Source organism: Delphinus delphis, chromosome 11 (genome assembly GCF_949987515.2).
Source record: "Delphinus delphis chromosome 11, mDelDel1.2, whole genome shotgun sequence".
NCBI lineage: Eukaryota > Metazoa > Chordata > Mammalia > Artiodactyla > Delphinidae > Delphinus > Delphinus delphis.
This window is the reverse complement of record NC_082693.1, coordinates 23,728,342-23,745,971: the sequence shown is the minus strand read 5'-3', so window position 1 is coordinate 23,745,971 and position 17,630 is coordinate 23,728,342. Positions and strand designations below refer to the sequence as shown.

The window sequence follows — 17,630 nt, the reverse complement described above, 5'->3', positions numbered from 1 at the left end:
AAGCTTTAAAGGATACATTAAACAAGATGGACTTAATTGATATTTATAGGACATTCCATCCAAAAACAACAGAATACACATTTTTCTCAACTGCTCATGGAACATTCTCGAGGACAGATCATATCTTGGGTCACAAATCTAGCCTTGGTAATTTTAATTAAACTGAAATCGTATCAAGTATCTTTTCTGACCACAACGCTATGAGACTAGATGTCAATTACAGGAAGAGATCTGTAAAAAATAGAAACACGTGGAGGCTAAACAATACTTAATAACAAAGTGATCACTGAAGAAATCAAAGAGGAAATCAAAAAACACCTAGAAACAAATGACAATGAAAACATGATGACACAAAACCTATGGGATGCAGCAAAAGCAGTTCTCAGAGAGAAGTTTATAGCAATACAATCCTACCTTAAGAAACAGGAAACATCTCAAATAAACAACCTAACCTTGCATCTAAAGCAATTAGAGAAAGAAGAACAAAAAAAAAACCCAAAGTTAGCAGAAGGAAATAAATCATACAGATCAGATCAGAAATAAATGAAAAAGAAATGAAGGAAATGATAGCAAAGATCAATGACACTAAAAGCTGGTTCTTTGAGAAGATAAACAAAATTCAAAAACCATTAGCCAGACTCATCAAAAAAAAAAAGGGAGAAGACTCAAATCAACAGAATTAGAAATGAAAACGGAGAAGTTACAACTGACACTGCAGAAATACAAAGGATCACGAGAGATTACTACAAGCAACTGTATGCTAATAAAACGGACAACCTGGAAGAAATCGACAAATTCTTAGAAATGCACAACCTGCGGAGACTGAACCAGGAAGAAATAGAAAATATGAACAGACCAATCACAAGCACTGAAATTGAAACTGTGATTAAAAATCTTCCAACAAACAAAAGCCCAGGACCAGATGGCTTCAAAGGCGAATTCTATCAAACATTTAGATAAGAGCTAACAGCTATCCTTCTCAAACTCTTCCAAAATATAGCAGAGGGAGGAACACTCCCAAACTCATTCTATGAGGCCACCATCACCCGGATACCAAAACCAGACAAAAATGTCACAAAGAAAGAAAACTATAGGCCAATATCACTGAGGAACATAGATGCAAAAATCCTCAACAAAATACTAGCAAACAGAATCCAACAGCACATTAAAAGGATCATACACCATGATCAAGTGGGGTTTATCCCAGGAATGCAAGGATTCTTCAACATATGCAAATCAATCAGTGTGATACACCACATTAACAAATTGAAGAAGAAAAGCCATATGATGATCTCAATAGATGCAGAGAAAGCTTTTGACAAAATTCAACACCCATTTATGATAAAAACCCTCGAGAAAGTAGGCATAGATGGAACTTTCCTCAACATAATAAAGGCCATATAGGACAAACCCACAGCCAACATCATCCTCAAAGTTGAAAAAATGAAACCATTTCCACTAAGATCAGGGACAAGACAAGGTTGCCCACTCTTACCAGTATTATTCAACATAGTTTTGGAAGTTTTAGCCACAGCAATCAGAGAAGAAAAAGAAATAAAAGGAATCCAAATCGGAAAAGAAGTAAAGTTGTCACTGTTTGCAGATGACATGATACTATACACAGAGTATCCTAAAGATGCTACCAGAAAACTACTAGAGCTAATCAATGAATTTGGTAAAGTAGCAGGATACAAAATTAATGCACAGAAATCTCTGGAATTCCTATACACTAATGATGAAAAATCTGAAAGTGAAATTAAGAAAACAATCCCATTTACTACTGCAACAAAAAGAATAAAATATCCAGGAATAAACCTACCTAAGGAGACAAAAGACCTGTAGGCACAAAATTATAAGACACTGATGAAAGAAATTAAAGATGATACAAATAGATGGAGAGATATAGCATGTTCTTGGATTGGAAGAATCAACATTGTGAAAATGACTCTACTACCCAAAGCAATCTACAGATTCAATGCAATCCCTATCAAATTACCACTGGCATTTTTCACCGAACTACAACAAAAAAGTTCACAATTTGTATGGAAACACAAAAGACCCCGAATAGCCAAAGCACTCTTGAGAACGAAATATGGGGCTGGAGGAATCAGGCTCCCTGACTTCAGACTATACTACAAAGCTACAGTAATCAAGACAGTATGGTACTGGCACAAAAACAGAAATATATATCAATGGAACAGGATACAAAGCCCAGAGATAAACGCACGCACATATGGTCACCTTTTTTTGATTAAGGAGGCATGAATGTACAGTGGAGAAAGGACCGCCTCTTCAATAAGTGGTGCTGGGAAAACTGCACAGGTACATGTAAAAGAATGAAATTAGAACACTCCCTAACACCATACATAAAAATAAACTCTAAATGGATTAAAAACCTAAATGTAAGGCCAGACACTATCAAACTCTTAGAGGAAAACATAGGCAGAACACTCTATGACATAAATCACAGCAAGATCCTTTTTGACCCACCTCCTAGAGAAATGGAAATAAAAACAAAAATAAACAAATGGGACCTAATGAAACTTAAAAGCTTTTGCACAGCAAAGAAAACCATAAATAAGACGAAAAGACAACCCTCAGAACGGGAGAAAATAGTTGCAAACAAAGCAACTGACAAAGGATTAATCTGGAAAACATACAAGCAATTCATGTAGCTCATTATCAAAAAACAACCCAATTCAGAAATGGGCAGAAGACCTAAATAGACATTTCTCCAAAGAAGATATACAGATTGCCAACAAACACATGAAAGAATGCTCAACATCATTAATCATTAGAGAAATGCAAATCAAAACTACAATGAGATATCATCTCACACTGGTCAGAATGGCCATCATCAAAAACTCTACAAACAATAAATGCTGGAGAGGTTGTGGACAAAAGGGAAGACTCTTGCACGGCTGGTGGGAATGTAAATTGATACAGCCACTATGGAGAACAGTGTGGAGGTTCCTTAAAAAACTAAAAATAGAACTACTATATGACCCAGCAATCCCACTACTGGGCATGTACCCTGAGAAAACCATAATTCAAAAAGAGTCATGTACCAAAATGTTCATTGCAGCTCTATTTACAGTAGCCAGGACATGGAAGCTACCTAAGTCTCCATCAACAGATGAATGGATAAAGAAGATGTGGCACATATATACAATGGAATATTAGCCATAAAAAGAAACGTAATTGACTTATTTGTAGTGAGGTGGATGGACCTAGAGTCTGTCATACAGAGTGAAGTAAGTCAGAAAGAGAAAAACAAATACCGTATGCTAACACATATATATGGAATCTAAAAACAACAACAAAAAAAAAGGTCATGAAGTACCTAGGGGTAAGATGAGAATAAAGACACAGACCTTCTAGAGCATGGACTTCAGGATATCAGAAGGGGGAAGGGTTAGCAGTGACAAAGTGAGAGAGTGGCATGGACATATATAAAATACCAAGCGTAAAATAGATTGCTAGTGGGAAGCAGCCGCATAGCACAGGGAGATCAGCTCGGTGCTTTGTTACCACCTAGAAGGGTGCGATAGGGAAGGTGGGAGGGAGGGAGACGCAAGAGGGAAGAGATATGGGAACATATGTATATGTATAACTGATTCACTTTATTATAAAGCAGAAACTAACACACTATTGTAAAGCAATTATACTCCAATAAAGATGCTAAAAAATAAAACCAATTTCATTTTACATTTTTTTCTCTATTTACTAAGTAAATAAATTTTATCTTATTTATTTGGCATTTTTCACTATCTTTTCTAATGAAATATTTTTTCAAACTCATCGACAATGTCTCAATTCAGCTTGTAGGGGGAAAAAGTGATTGATTACATCTAGTACAGGACAATCAGAAGAATGTTAAGATTCCCTAGCAACCAGGAACGGTGTTAGGAAGGTGCCAGATCCAGCTGCATATTTGAGTAAATGCCTGTATGGGTAGGAGAGGCAAGGGTGTGGAGCATCTTTCTTCCAAAAGATTGAGGAAAGCTGTGGTTTTAGATTTCTTACTTCCTATGTTTGGTATGCATACGTTAATGGATATAGAATATATATTCCATTGGACCAAGAACTTTTATTTTGTTCAGTGCTGTATCTATGATAGTCCTTGACATAAAGAAGTTAATAATATTTCTTGAATTAAGGAATGAATAAATGCAAAAGATGTTCATAAAGCTTCTATTAGCAATAGTAATGAGAAGTTGTATTTTGGTTTTTTGTTTTGTCTTGTTTTGTTTTTCCGGTACGCGGGCCTCTCACTGCTGTGGCCTCTCCCGCTGCGGAGCACAGGCTCCGGACGCGCAGGCTCAGCAGCCATGGCTCACGGGCCCAGCCGCTCCCTGGCATGTGGGATCCTCCCGGACCAGGGCACGAACCCGTGTCCCCTGCATCTGCAGGCGGACTCTCAACCACTGCACCACCAGGGAAGCCCTGTTTTGTTTTTGAGTTACCTAATGATTAATGAAACATCCATCAAAATGTTTATATGCTTTAAAAAACATATCTTTAAAGATATTCAGAAAAAAGAGAAGCAAAATAAAACAATTAGCACATGAACTTCTCACGCATGAATATAGAATGGAAAAGAAATTGTTTCTTTTCTTGTTCCATAATGGGGTACAAATCAACATTTACATTATAAAGATCTCTAACCTACCAAGAAAACATTGCTTATTTTTCCTATCTAAGTTACTCTATTTTTTCCATATTACTATCAAGTTGATTGTCAGTATGTTTCTAAGACACCTTGGTTGTAATATTTTACACAATAATTTATGTATCAGATGTATTCCTCTTAGGAGTACTGTAATATCTTTGTGCAAAATGTGAAGCTCAGAATAAATCAATAATATGGAAAGCTATATGAAAAGTATTTATACCAAAGTTCCCTACTATAAGAGAATTTATATAGTTTGCATATTAACTGACTACAAGTATAATATCATAAATTAAATTTAACTTTGTAGGATACGTGATTTGATACCTAATCCTTTAAAGCAAATTGTAATACTTAATGCCTGAAATCTTTAAATTCTCTTTCTAAATGAGTGTCACATAATAATATGAGACAAAGAAGAGGTGAAATGAGTAGCTCTCAACTAAGTTTCTTCAAAATATAATTTGCAAAATATATTTGCAAAGTTGTTACATACGCTTTTAAACTCATTCATTGCTAGTGTTCAAAGTAATACACAATAAACAAATTTTCAGCAAAGGAAATATGTGGAGTTAGAGCCAAAAAAAAATTTAAATATCAAATGCTGTGCTTTTCAGAAAAACACAACAATATAAGTACTTTCAAAACATTTAGACACTGTCAAAGTGAAGTAAGTCAGAAACAGAAAAACAAACATCGCATATTAATGCATATTTGTGGACTCCAGAAAAATGGTTCAGATGAATTGGTTTGCAAGGCAGAAATGAGACACACATGTAGAGAACAAACGTATGGACACCAAGGAGAGGAAGAGGGGGTGTGGGATGAATTGGGAGATTGGGATTGACATATATGCACTAATATGTATAAAGTGGATGGCTAATGAGGGCCTGCTGTATAGCACAGGGAACTCCACTTTGCTATACAGTAGAAACTAACACAACACTGTAAAACAACTATACCCCAATTAAAAAATAAAAAACATTTAACTTAGAATTCATAAATATAAATGAGTAAAATATAAATTCATCCAAGAATATATCACTTAATATGCCAGGAGAATTATGTAAATTCCAGTATTTTAATTCTTCCAACCCTTAGCCTTAGGAAAAGAAGAAGATGGTCCAAAATAGTTCCTATACTTTTCCCCAACTCAACAACTGTAAAGCTGGTTTGTATTAGTAGAACTAAAAATTCACATTATGAAAAAAGAGCCAAAAATCACAGCTGTAAAAACCAGCCATTTTTTAATAACCTTCTCAACAATGGCACAAGTTTCTATATTAGTGTGGTTATAAAAATGACCTTTCGTGTCCCAAGACATATCTACCAATTATTTTAATACCTTGGAATTTTAAAAAAAGTGCTTTTCACTTAAATTCTTGATCTACTTCTTTTTCTACTTTTATCCAAATGACTTGTTACAGGAAGCTTTTTGACATTAAATTATCAGCTAATTAAAATGAAATCAACTTCTATCATGTCTAGGAATGAAGCTGAATCAATAAAATTGTCTATATTCCACATATGGTAGAAGGATTTTTTAAACATTTATTGTAATAATTAACAATAAAAAAATAAACTAAATGCCTATTTATACAGGTATAGTTAAACCAATTATGGGGTGTGTGTGTTTGTATATACACATATATGTATAATATGTGTATGTATATGCATATATATGTTTGTATATGTGTATATATATGTATACACACATATATATACATATATATATATATATATATATACACACTGTGGAATACTATAGAACAATGACAAAAATAGGATAAGTTTATATATACTGACATGAAAATATATACTGACAAGTAAATATAGCAAGAAACAAAACAACAGATTGAGTAGAACAACATTTTTCTAAAAGGAAATCAAAATTTTACAGCATGAGTATACGTGTGTGTGTGTGTGTGTGTGTGTGTGTGTGTGTGTAAATATAAAGAAAAACCTCTAGAAGGATGCACATCACACCATTCTCACTGGTTACTTCTGGGGAGAATTTTTTGAATTTGATTTCAACAAGAATGTATTCCTTAATTACTTGATGGAAAAAAATGATCTAACGTGAAATTTAGGGGGGGAAAATTTTGTTATTAAACTCTCAATTTACTTTAAACGATTAAGCTTATGCAGGCTTAGCTTATCCAGAATAATACTGCATATATCACTGATACTGACATTTATTATAATTTTTATTATTACTTAAATGTACCCAAATCTATTTAATTTAAGAAAAAAAACTATGACAATAATTTTCAGATTTATATCACACTTTTTTTTTCTATAAAAGGTGGAACCAGAGTAAAGACCAAAGAAGCTAATAATCTAGCAATTAATTCTACAGTATTTTGTTTTCAAACTTCAATCCTGTGTTCTCAAATATTCTGTAAGTTCTCAAATGCAGAGCAACATCTAGCATTACCTTTGTAATCTACTAAGTATGCTTTCAGTGAACACTTATTAATCAGTTGAAAGGAATTCTATACCGAAATAAGACTACACTATAATTCTATAATTTGTGTAGCATATGTCTATGTGTGTAATTTTTTTTTTACTAAAGTTTGCCAAAGTTTAAAAGAATAAAGAAAACAGACTCTCAAACCGCTACCTTATATTCATCCACAATAATGCTGAGGGCTTCATGACCAGCTTTCCTCATGTCTTCCAATTCTTGTTTATGTTTTTCCTGAAAGAAAGCAAGAAACTAAGCCATGATTTGTTCTTTTGACAAAATAACAACACACCATTGACTTTTGTATCTATAAGTGATTGAGTAGCTTGTGGCACACAGCTGCAAACAAACAGAAAAACTATTAAAAAAAAAAGTTCTGTTTAAAAGCACTCTGGAGGGCTGTGGCAATGAGAAATTAAAGGGAAACAATAACTGAGAAAGGAAAACCATGCTGCGAGGTAAGGTAACACATGGCAATGGTGTTATCCCTTGGGGCATTTGGCAATTCTGGACCTGGATCTAGAGACAGGAGGTCCTGTGTTATTTCAACAAGCCAGAACCTTTTTTTTTTTCATTACTTCTCTAGTAACATATACATGCCAATAGTTTAATACATAATAAAGTTTGAGAACCACTGGATTAAGGTAATCAACCCCCCATTCTACCTTCCTAGGAAAGCAGAGGCTTACCTCTCTTTGGAGAATGTTAACATCCTACACAGAGGCTTTCCAATTTTTCAAACACAATGTACAGCTTTCAATGCAAAATTATCAGAGATGGTAACAGATGAGACCAAAGAAACAGAAAACAGAAAAGACAAAAGAAACAGACCCATGTGTGATTCAGAAATTACTTATCAACGAGTTTAAAATATGTATGAATAATACATTCAAGAAAATAGAGAAGAAATGGAGAAAACAGATAGGATAGAGATTTTCTTCAGACAACCGGGATTTGTAAAACAGAAATTCTACAGTGAGAAAAAAATGTATTATTAACAACACAATAGATGAGGTAAATAGTAGGTGAAACAGCAGAAAGCAGGATGAGAGAACCAAAAGACAGTGGGGGAAAAAAAAGAAACTACAGCAGAAAGAGAAATAAGTGATGGAAAATACAAAAAAAAACTTTAAAAAGACATGGGACAGAGTAAAAAGATCAAATATACATGTAACAGAAGAACTATTAACAAATAATCCAAAGAAAGAAGAAAAAAATTAAATGTAGCAAGATGGCAACAACAGAGTGATGAAGAAAAATAGAAAACAAAAATTTCTAACATTATGCATGAATTCAGGGTATTACAAAACCTACAGATATTTCTAATAAGCAGTAAGATATTATTAAATATTAGAGCAATAAATATGAAATTTTAGATGAAATGAAAAAACTCCTATGAAAAAACACAACTTAACAAAACTGAAAGAAGATGAAATAAAAACTCTGAAGAGTCCTATATGTGTTTTAAAAAAATTGAACCTGTATTAATTTAAAAACCAAACAAAATAAAACTTCCGACCAAGGAAACCATAAGCCCAGATGATTTAACAGGTTGATTTTAATAAACATTTAAGAAACAAGTAACAGAAACCTTACACAAAATCTTCCAGAGAATAAAAAAAGAAGGAATACTTCCCTACATATTTTATTAAGACAGCATATTCCCTTATACCAAAATCTGTAAAGATAAAATTATGAAGCAATCTCTTTTATGAAAACAGAAGTTAAAATTCCACATAAAATATTAGCAGATGGAATCTAGCAATACATAAATAAGATAATACATCTCAACCAAGCGGGATTTATTTTAGGAATGTCAGGTAGGTAGAAGTGATGTACACCATTTCAAGCTTGAACCACAAAACCTCCAACACAATCCTCCACACATTCCCTTTTTCCCCCTATTTGCTTGCTGATGTCAATGCCTAAGATGACAATTAAAGTCACGTGCTGCGAACGGCAGCAGGGCCTCTATCAGCCTGGGACCCTGAATGACTGCACCATCACCCCAGTGGACTTAGAGAGAAAATGAACTATATTTAGGGAAAAGATAACACCAACAGTTCCTGTTCATTTACTGCCACCCCTTTCTCATTTATAAGCTCCCCTCATTTACTATGCCTTACTTATTCACAAGTTCTATTTCATTATCAAATTCTAATTGCCATTTCCAGTATATCACTTTATGTATCTTTCTGTAGGTAAGTCATTCTTTCCCAAAACAGCCTAAACATAAAGGACCAACAAGGGCACTTATTATAAACACTGATTTTTGTTGGTATGATTATCAATCTATGGCTCACGGCAGCAATCTTTTTAAAGTCATTTTCCCATTTCTGTCAGAGTTGTTTCAGTAAAAACTAAATAACAAAGCAGCTAAATCCAATTACCTGGTAAAGCAAGCTCATACGTTCTATTATACTAAAAAGCAAACACATGTAGGCAGCACTACCAACTCATCACGTTGGAACTCCCATTCAGGTCAGGTTATCTCACTAATGGTATGTGACTGTCTCATAAAATGACCTAGGAGGGCAAAAGCATCAATTTCTATGCTGAATGTTAACATAGTTTTTGTTTTTCTTAGTTTTTAAGATTAAAAAAAAAGTAAGTAGAAACATTTTTCTGACACTTTCTTTTCACATCATAGTGGAACATCTTAGGCAGTTCTTGGGATGCATATATTATACCTTAAGACCAATGATTTATGACAAAGTCATATAAAACAGGTTACACGGTCAAACAAATTGTGGAAATTAACAATATATATTAAAATATTAGACCTCCTACAAACCCACAAGTAAAGAAATTTGTTGAACTTTACTAAAACCAGCATTTTTCAGACTTAACTAATTAAATATTAATTTACTTTTTTTCTCTCTCTTGACAATACCTATTACCAACTAATCAGTTCAGAATTGAAACTGAGAACCAAAAAGGTCAAGAAAGCTTTCTAGAGTTAATCAGTCTAAAGCAAAGCAAATTAACCTAGATCCACTAAGTGAAACTGAGAATATAATCTATTTTTACCTCAGTAATTAGAAATTGAAGATGAATATGCACCATTTCAATTATAAAGTTTGATCATTCAACAACTATGTTCTGAATAATGAACCATTAAAAAGTGTTAGTGTGCCATTTAAGGCACACATAGAGTACATTATATTAAGCAATTCATAAAAAAGGTTTTTTCTAATAGACATTTTATAAATGATCAAAATGTTCTATGACATTATATTTTATTATAATTGCAAATAAACACTTAGTCAATGGCTGTATCTTCTCACATAGAAGGAACAGCAATCCAGTGCTTTGCATAGTGCCTTAGAACACAGCAGCTGTTCACAAATGTTTGTTGGATTACGCTGAAATTCTCATTATTGACATAATGGATTTCTATAATCATTTTAGATATCAGAACTAAAATTTGAAATTATATTCAATGTGTACTTCATAAGAAATTTTTACATAATGTAGAGATGCTCAGTGATATTCATCATTCAAGATAGAAAATGTAGACTCTGAGAGTACCATGAAATTTACAGTTACTGATCACCTAAAATTTTCCCAGATGCCATTAGTTTATACCAAATTTTCTTTGTAAGCATTATATTTAATTTAAACAATAACTATGTGCCTGACTCTGCTAGCCTCTGGGGACAAAAAGATGATGAAAATATAATAGTTATCTTCAGCCTAGTAATACAGAAGATTGACTAACCTGTATACAGTAACTTGAAAGTGATAATGAGTACGAAAGGATTTTGTTAATGAAGACAAAAATAAGATATTATTCCTGCTGCTACTAGAATCACATTTGCTACTGCTACTTTTCAATAATGAACAAAACCCCTAGACCAAAGATCAGCGAAACCACAGAAGGCTAAATAACACATAAACAAACTAGAAGAAACAAAAAACTATAGAATACTCTACCCAACAACAACAGAATACACATTATTCTCAAGTGGAAATGGAACAATCTCCAGGATAGACTATATGGTAGGCCACAAAACAAGTCTTAATAAATTTTTAAATACTGAAGTCAAAGTATGCTCTTTGACCACAAGGGAATGAAATTTGAAATAATTAATAGTGGGAAACTTGAGAAAATTCACAAATGTGTAGAAATTAACACATTCCTAAATAACCAATGAGTCAAAGAAGAAATCACAAGGAAAATTAAAAATCTATATATAAAAAAGAAGAATTTCAAATCAATAACCTAACCTTTCACCTTAAAGAACTAGAAAAAGAAGAGCAAACTAAACCCAAAGCAAGCATAATGAAGGAAATAAAAAGATTAGAAAGAAAATAAATAAAAGAATAGAAAAAAATAGAGAAAATCAACTGGACCAAAGTTGGTTCTTTAAAAAAAGTCAACAATATTGACAAATCTTGATTGACCAAGAAAAAAAAAAAAGATGACTCAAATTATTAAAATCAGGAATGAAGGAAAGGACTTACTACTGAATTTAAAGAAACAAAAAGGAGCATATGAAAATATTATGAATAACTGTATGCCAATAAATTAGATAACAAGGTTGTAATGGACAAATTCCTAGAAATATGTAAACTACCAAAATTGACTCAAGAAGAAACAGAAAACCAAACAGACTTATAACGAGAATAAATCAGTAATCAAAAAACTTCGCACAAAGAAAATCCCTTCTTTCAGATGACTTCAGTGGTGAATTCTAACAAATGTTTATTAAAAGGATTAACATCAATATTTTTCATATTTTTCCCCAAAATAGATGAGGAAATATGTTCTAACTCATTCTATGAGGCCAGTATTACACTAATCCAAAGCCACACAAAGACAACACAAAAAAAGACAAAGCGATGTGTTTTATGAATATGGATGAAAAGTTCCTCAAAAAAATAGCAGCAAGCAGAATCCAACAGCATATTAAAAAGACTACACCTAGGATCAAGTATAATTTATCTCAGGAATGCAAAGGTGGTCCAACATACAAAAAGCAATCCATTTAATACACCACATTTAAACAATGAAGGAAATAAAACCCCACATGATCATCTCAGTATGCAGAAAAAGAGTGACAAGATCAAGCATATTTTCACTATAAAAATACTCAACAAACTAGGAATAAAATACAGTATCCTCAACCTGATAAAGGGCATTGGTGAAAAACCCACAGCTAACATCATAATATTGTCAGACTAAAAACTTTCCCCTAACATCAGGAACAAGACAAGGCTGTACACTCTTGCCACCTCTATTAAACATTATACTGAAATTCTAGCAAGGGCATTAGGCAAGAAAAATAAAAATAAAAGGCATCCTTGGAAATTATTATATCAGAAATGAAGAAGTAAAACTATCCTTATTTTCAGAAGACATGATTTTACACATGGGAAACTGTAAAAAAATTATTAGATCTAATAAACAAAACACTATTAAATCTAATAAGTTAAACAAAGTTATAAGAAACAAGGTCAAGACAAAAATCAGTTGTATTTCTATATACTTGCAATGAACAAACTAAATATGAAATAAAGAAAACAATTTCATTTACAATAGTATGAAAAATGATAAAATACTTAGAAATATTTTTTTACCAAAGATGTATAAAACTTTTTACACTACAAACGACAAAACATTGTAGAGTCTTAAAACATGTAAAGACCTCCTGTGTTCCTGGATTGGAAGACTTAGTCATTAATCCCAAAATTTATCTGTAGATTCAAATATACCAGTGACTTTATTTTGCAGAATCAGACAAGCTCATCCTAAAATTCATATAGAATTGCAAGGGATTATGAGTAGTTAAAATAATCTTGAAAAAGAAGAGCAAAGTTGGTGGACTTATACTTCCCAATTTCAAAACTTAGCACAAAGCTGAAGTAACCAAAACAGTGTGGTGCTGGCATAAGTACAGAGAGTCCAGTAGAAAATAAAAATGAGACTCCCAAAATAAGCCCATACATCTATAACCAATTGATTTTTGACAAAAGTAAACAAGTCAATTCAATAGCAAGAGAATAACCTTATCAGCAAATGATGGTGGGATAACTAGACACACATGCAAAAGGATAAATCTGGAACCCCACTTCACATATGTATAAATATTAATTCAAAATAAATCAAATTCCTCAATATAAAAGCTAAAACTATTAAATTCTTGTAGGAAAAATAGGTGCATACCTTTGTAACCTTGGATTAGGCAACAGTTTCTAAAAATATGACACTATAAGCACAAGTGAACAATTTTAAAAATACATAAATTTCAAACTTTGTGCATCAAAGGACAGTATCAAGGAAGCAAAAAAGCAGCCCACTAAATATGTGTAAATAATATATCTAAGAAAGGTCTGGTATCCAGAATGTATACAACTCTCATAACTCAGCAACAAAAAGACAACCAAATTTTAAAAATAGGCAAAGAACTTGAGTTGCTATTTCTCCAAAGATACAAACGTTCAACATCATTAGCCATTATGAAATTCAAGTCAAAACCACTGGCATCCACTAGCATGGCTATAACTAAATAGACAGAAAATAAGTGTTGGCAAGGAGGTGGAGAAACTGAGACCCTCACACCTTGCTGGTTGAAATGTAAAATGGTGTTTCCACAGTGAAAAACATTTTTGCAGTTCCTCAAAACAATTAAACATAGAATTACCAAATGTCCCAGAAATTTCACTCCTAGTTATATACCTAACGGCACTGAAAGTATACATTCACACAAAACCTTGGACACAAATGTTCTATCAGCATTATTAATAATAGCAAAAAAAGTAAAAACAATGTAAATGTTCATCAGCTAATAAATAAACAAAATGAAGTATTATCCATACAAGGGAATATTATTCACCCATAAAAGGAATGAAACGATACATGCTTTAACATGGAAGAACCTTGAAACCATTATGCTAAGTGGAAGTAGCTAGACACAAATGGCCACATATTGCATGATTTCATTTTATATGAAATGTTCAAAATAGGTAAATCTAGAGACAGCAAGTACATTAGCAATTGCCAGGTGCTGGGGGAGAGGGAACTAGGGAAGAACTGATTAATGCATGCAGGGCTTCTTCTTGAGGTGATGACACTATCTGGCACTAGATACTAGTGACAATACAACAACATTGTGACTATACTAAAAAACACTAAACTCTACACTTTAAAATATTTTAAATGGTGAATTTTATATTATGCAAATTTTATCCTAATACAAAAAAACACACTGGTGCAAGAAAGAAATAGCATGTTTGTATCAATTTAATTTCTAAGCTGAAAGGTGTTTTTCTTTGATTTTGTTATTCATTTCTAATTTTGTTTCATTCTGATCAGAGAATGCTGGTTTTATAATTTTACTTCTTGGAATTCAGTGGGGTGAAAGATTCCTCATAAACAACCAAGAGAATAACATTCTCTTTTTGAATGCCATGAACCACTTGCAGCTTTTAAAATTGAAAATCAGTTAGCTGTATATAAATCCTGATTCACATTTTCTTTCTCTGAATATCTTAATTATGTTACATTATTTTTTTGCATGAAGTGTTTTTTTAAAAGTCTGCCATGGATCTAATTTTCTTTATTTTATATTTAGATTGATAATACAATTTCTCTTCCAGAGTCACTTTTGAGAATAAAAGGGTTTCTATTAATAACTGCACTAGGATAACTAGGATAACTGCACTAGGATAAGAATGATCCTGAGCAAACCAAAAAGCAGAGTCATTGTAGTTACAGACTTCCAAGGTGTTCTTTTGAAGGATACTTTCTTTAAAGTCACTAGATTGTATCTCATAATTGACTGGGGTCTATTTTCCCAGGTACACATGTGCACTTTCAAGATAGGCCTTCTTTTATTTCCTGTAAGGTGGGTGAATTACATTTTTCATATAGCTCTGTTTCACCTCTTTAGTTTTCCTCTTCAGGGACTCCAGTTATACCCATATTGGACTGGGTTTGCTTGTTTTCTATAATTATTCCTTTCTCTCAAATTCTTTCTTCATTTATATGATAGTTTTCATTTTTCTTTTTGCCATGCTTTATTATTTTCTTCTTTCTGTAGTATTACATTTACTCTTCTTTTCTTTCAAGCTTAGTCTTCATTTTAGAATTTTTTCTTTTATGTCTAATTTTTTTTTGTCTATCAGCTATATCTTCTTATTTAATTCTTCTTTTCTCATTTCTAAACCATTCTACTTCTGATTTATGCTATTCTTCAAATGCTTCCATCGTTGTACTCAGTTCCACAACAATCCTTTTCTCGTATCCACGTACCAGTTCACCCGTAGGTATTCCTGAATAAGGAGTTGAGGTTAACCTGAAGAACTCTCCCAGCTTCACGATTCTAGGGCTCCCTCTTCTATTGCTATTATAAGGTTATTAAAAATTTTTCCAGGGTAGCCACTTCTCCAGTACTTTCTGATATCTGCTTCCTCTGAACCCCTCCCTTACCAGTATCTGAACATTCTCCTTCCTTCAGTGTCTGTACTACTCCCTACCATTCCCCTTACCATGCACCTCTGTACTTTAAGAAGGGTACTTTCTCGGTATTTCCAAAAGAAATGAGGGCTCAGAGCACTCAGCCAGTTTTAGCTGTTGTCCTCAGATCTGTCTTCTAACTCCCCTACTCTGATTGGGAACTGTTTCTCTTGGGGTGTCAATATTTGGGTCTCTAGGCCCTCAGGACCACCCTAAATCCCATTTATGCTCCCTTCCATCACTCAAGCACAGATGTGAGAGACATGCACATCTTGTTGCTATCAATAGTTCAGCTCTACCAGCTTGTGCTCCAGAATTCATATAAACACAACTGTCATCTCTTTTTTTCTTTTTGAAGATGGTATTTATGGATTTTTTTTCCTTTATCTTAGTCTAATTTTGTAAGACAATCTGAAAGATTCAAAAACTATGCCTCTGCTGCTGCCAATCACCATGCCAAATCCACCCCTTTTCGTTCTTGAAATATTTTCTTTACTTGGTTCTTCTCCTTCTCAGTCTGTCCTGTTGGCTCCTTTTCATTGCCCCAATCTCGAAATGTAGGAGTTCCCCGAGGATGAGATCTCTTCTTTAACTGTTCAACTTCTAATTAACCTTAAGTATTATCAACGTACAACTCAAATTATAAATCCAACCCTGCCATGGCTGACCCTCAGATTTATTTATCTAGCTGCCTATTAAGGTCTTTACACATATATCTATAAGAAATCTCAAAGTTAACATGTCCAATGTCAAACCTTTTATTTTCCTCCACCAAACTTCCAGTTGCTCAGACAAAAAATCCTAAAATCGTTTTTAATTTCTCTCCTTTTTTCCCTCACAATCCACATGCAATACCTCAGAAGTCCTACTGGCTTGACTGTTATATTTATTTCTTTAACAGAATCTGAAATAATACGACTGTGTGCCAGGCACTGTTCTAAACCCTTTGCAAATATCGGTTCATTTATTTTACTTATTTAAACCTAATATCTCCATCTCATGATCTAAAGTCTGAGCACTGGTCAACACTGCCACTGCTACTTCTCTAGTTCACACCACAATCATTTCCCAACATCTTTGCCTCTTTGAGTCTGCCCTTCCTCCAATACTGCAGCCAAAACAGTCCTTTAAAACTTTAGGGCAATCACAAAGAATGTAAGTTTTATGATGGCAGGAATCGTTCACCACAATATCCACAGCACCTAAAATAGTAGCAGGCACAGTGTGGATGCTCAATAAATATCTGTTAAATAATGAAATATCACACTTCTGATCAACATTCCTAAGTAGCTTCCACATTACTGCAAATAAACTCTATAATCCCTCCCATAGCCCAAAGCTATACCCCTCTCTACCTAAGTCTCTCTATCTGTTGTCATTGGCCTTCCTCAAGTCGTTATAAGCACATTCTTACCATAAGGCTATTGAGCTTGTTATTCGCGATGCTTGATACACTCTTCACCCCAGATATCCCACACTCATTTCCTTTGGATACTACTCAAAAACCAGTGTACCAGAGGATGTTCCCTGACCCACTGTGTATAAAACAGTGCACACTCATCACTGCCCACTAGTCATGCTTTATTTTTAATCACTGCTCCTATCACTACTTATTGTTTTGTACTTATTCTTCATTGCCAGTCTCCCTTATATATTGGGGAAGATACTGATGGCACTCTAGCACTATGGCACTTGAGAAGGTTAGGAAAAGACAGATACTAGGCAGATTTCAAAGTCTAACATTAAGTTCAATTTGGGAAGGTGAAATTTCACTTGCCATTCAATACACATATCTCAAATGGTGCCTTGTATATATTGTCTGTTCAGTAAATAAGAACTGAATAAAAAAGAGATTGAATGGAAAGGATTTGAAGGCCAAATACATTTGGGAAGTGAGAAGAGTGTTTCATTCTTCATCGGAGAGAGTTATTTAACATCATAATAAGAATGTTAAAAATGTATTTAAAACTTGGTCTCCAAAAAGGAGGCTACTTAATAGGTTCACATATCTGTTTGTTGAATGAATGAAT

The 17,630-nt window shown here is 33.4% G+C and overlaps 1 protein-coding gene across 11 annotated transcripts in view; it reads right to left on the bottom strand.

Annotated features, from left to right (window-relative positions):
- CCDC91 (coiled-coil domain containing 91) overlaps positions 1–17,630 on the bottom strand; it is a 416,368-nt gene that overhangs the window by 212,198 nt on the left and 186,540 nt on the right. For all 11 annotated transcript variants that reach the window (XR_009521176.1, XM_060024524.1, XM_060024515.1 and 8 more), the window contains one exon: positions 7,296–7,373. Coding sequence is in view for 10 of the 11 variants with exons in the window: in XM_060024524.1 (XP_059880507.1) it covers positions 7,296–7,373 (78 nt within the window). In the remaining variant the exon portion in view is untranslated. The remainder of the gene's footprint in view (positions 1–7,295; positions 7,374–17,630) is intronic.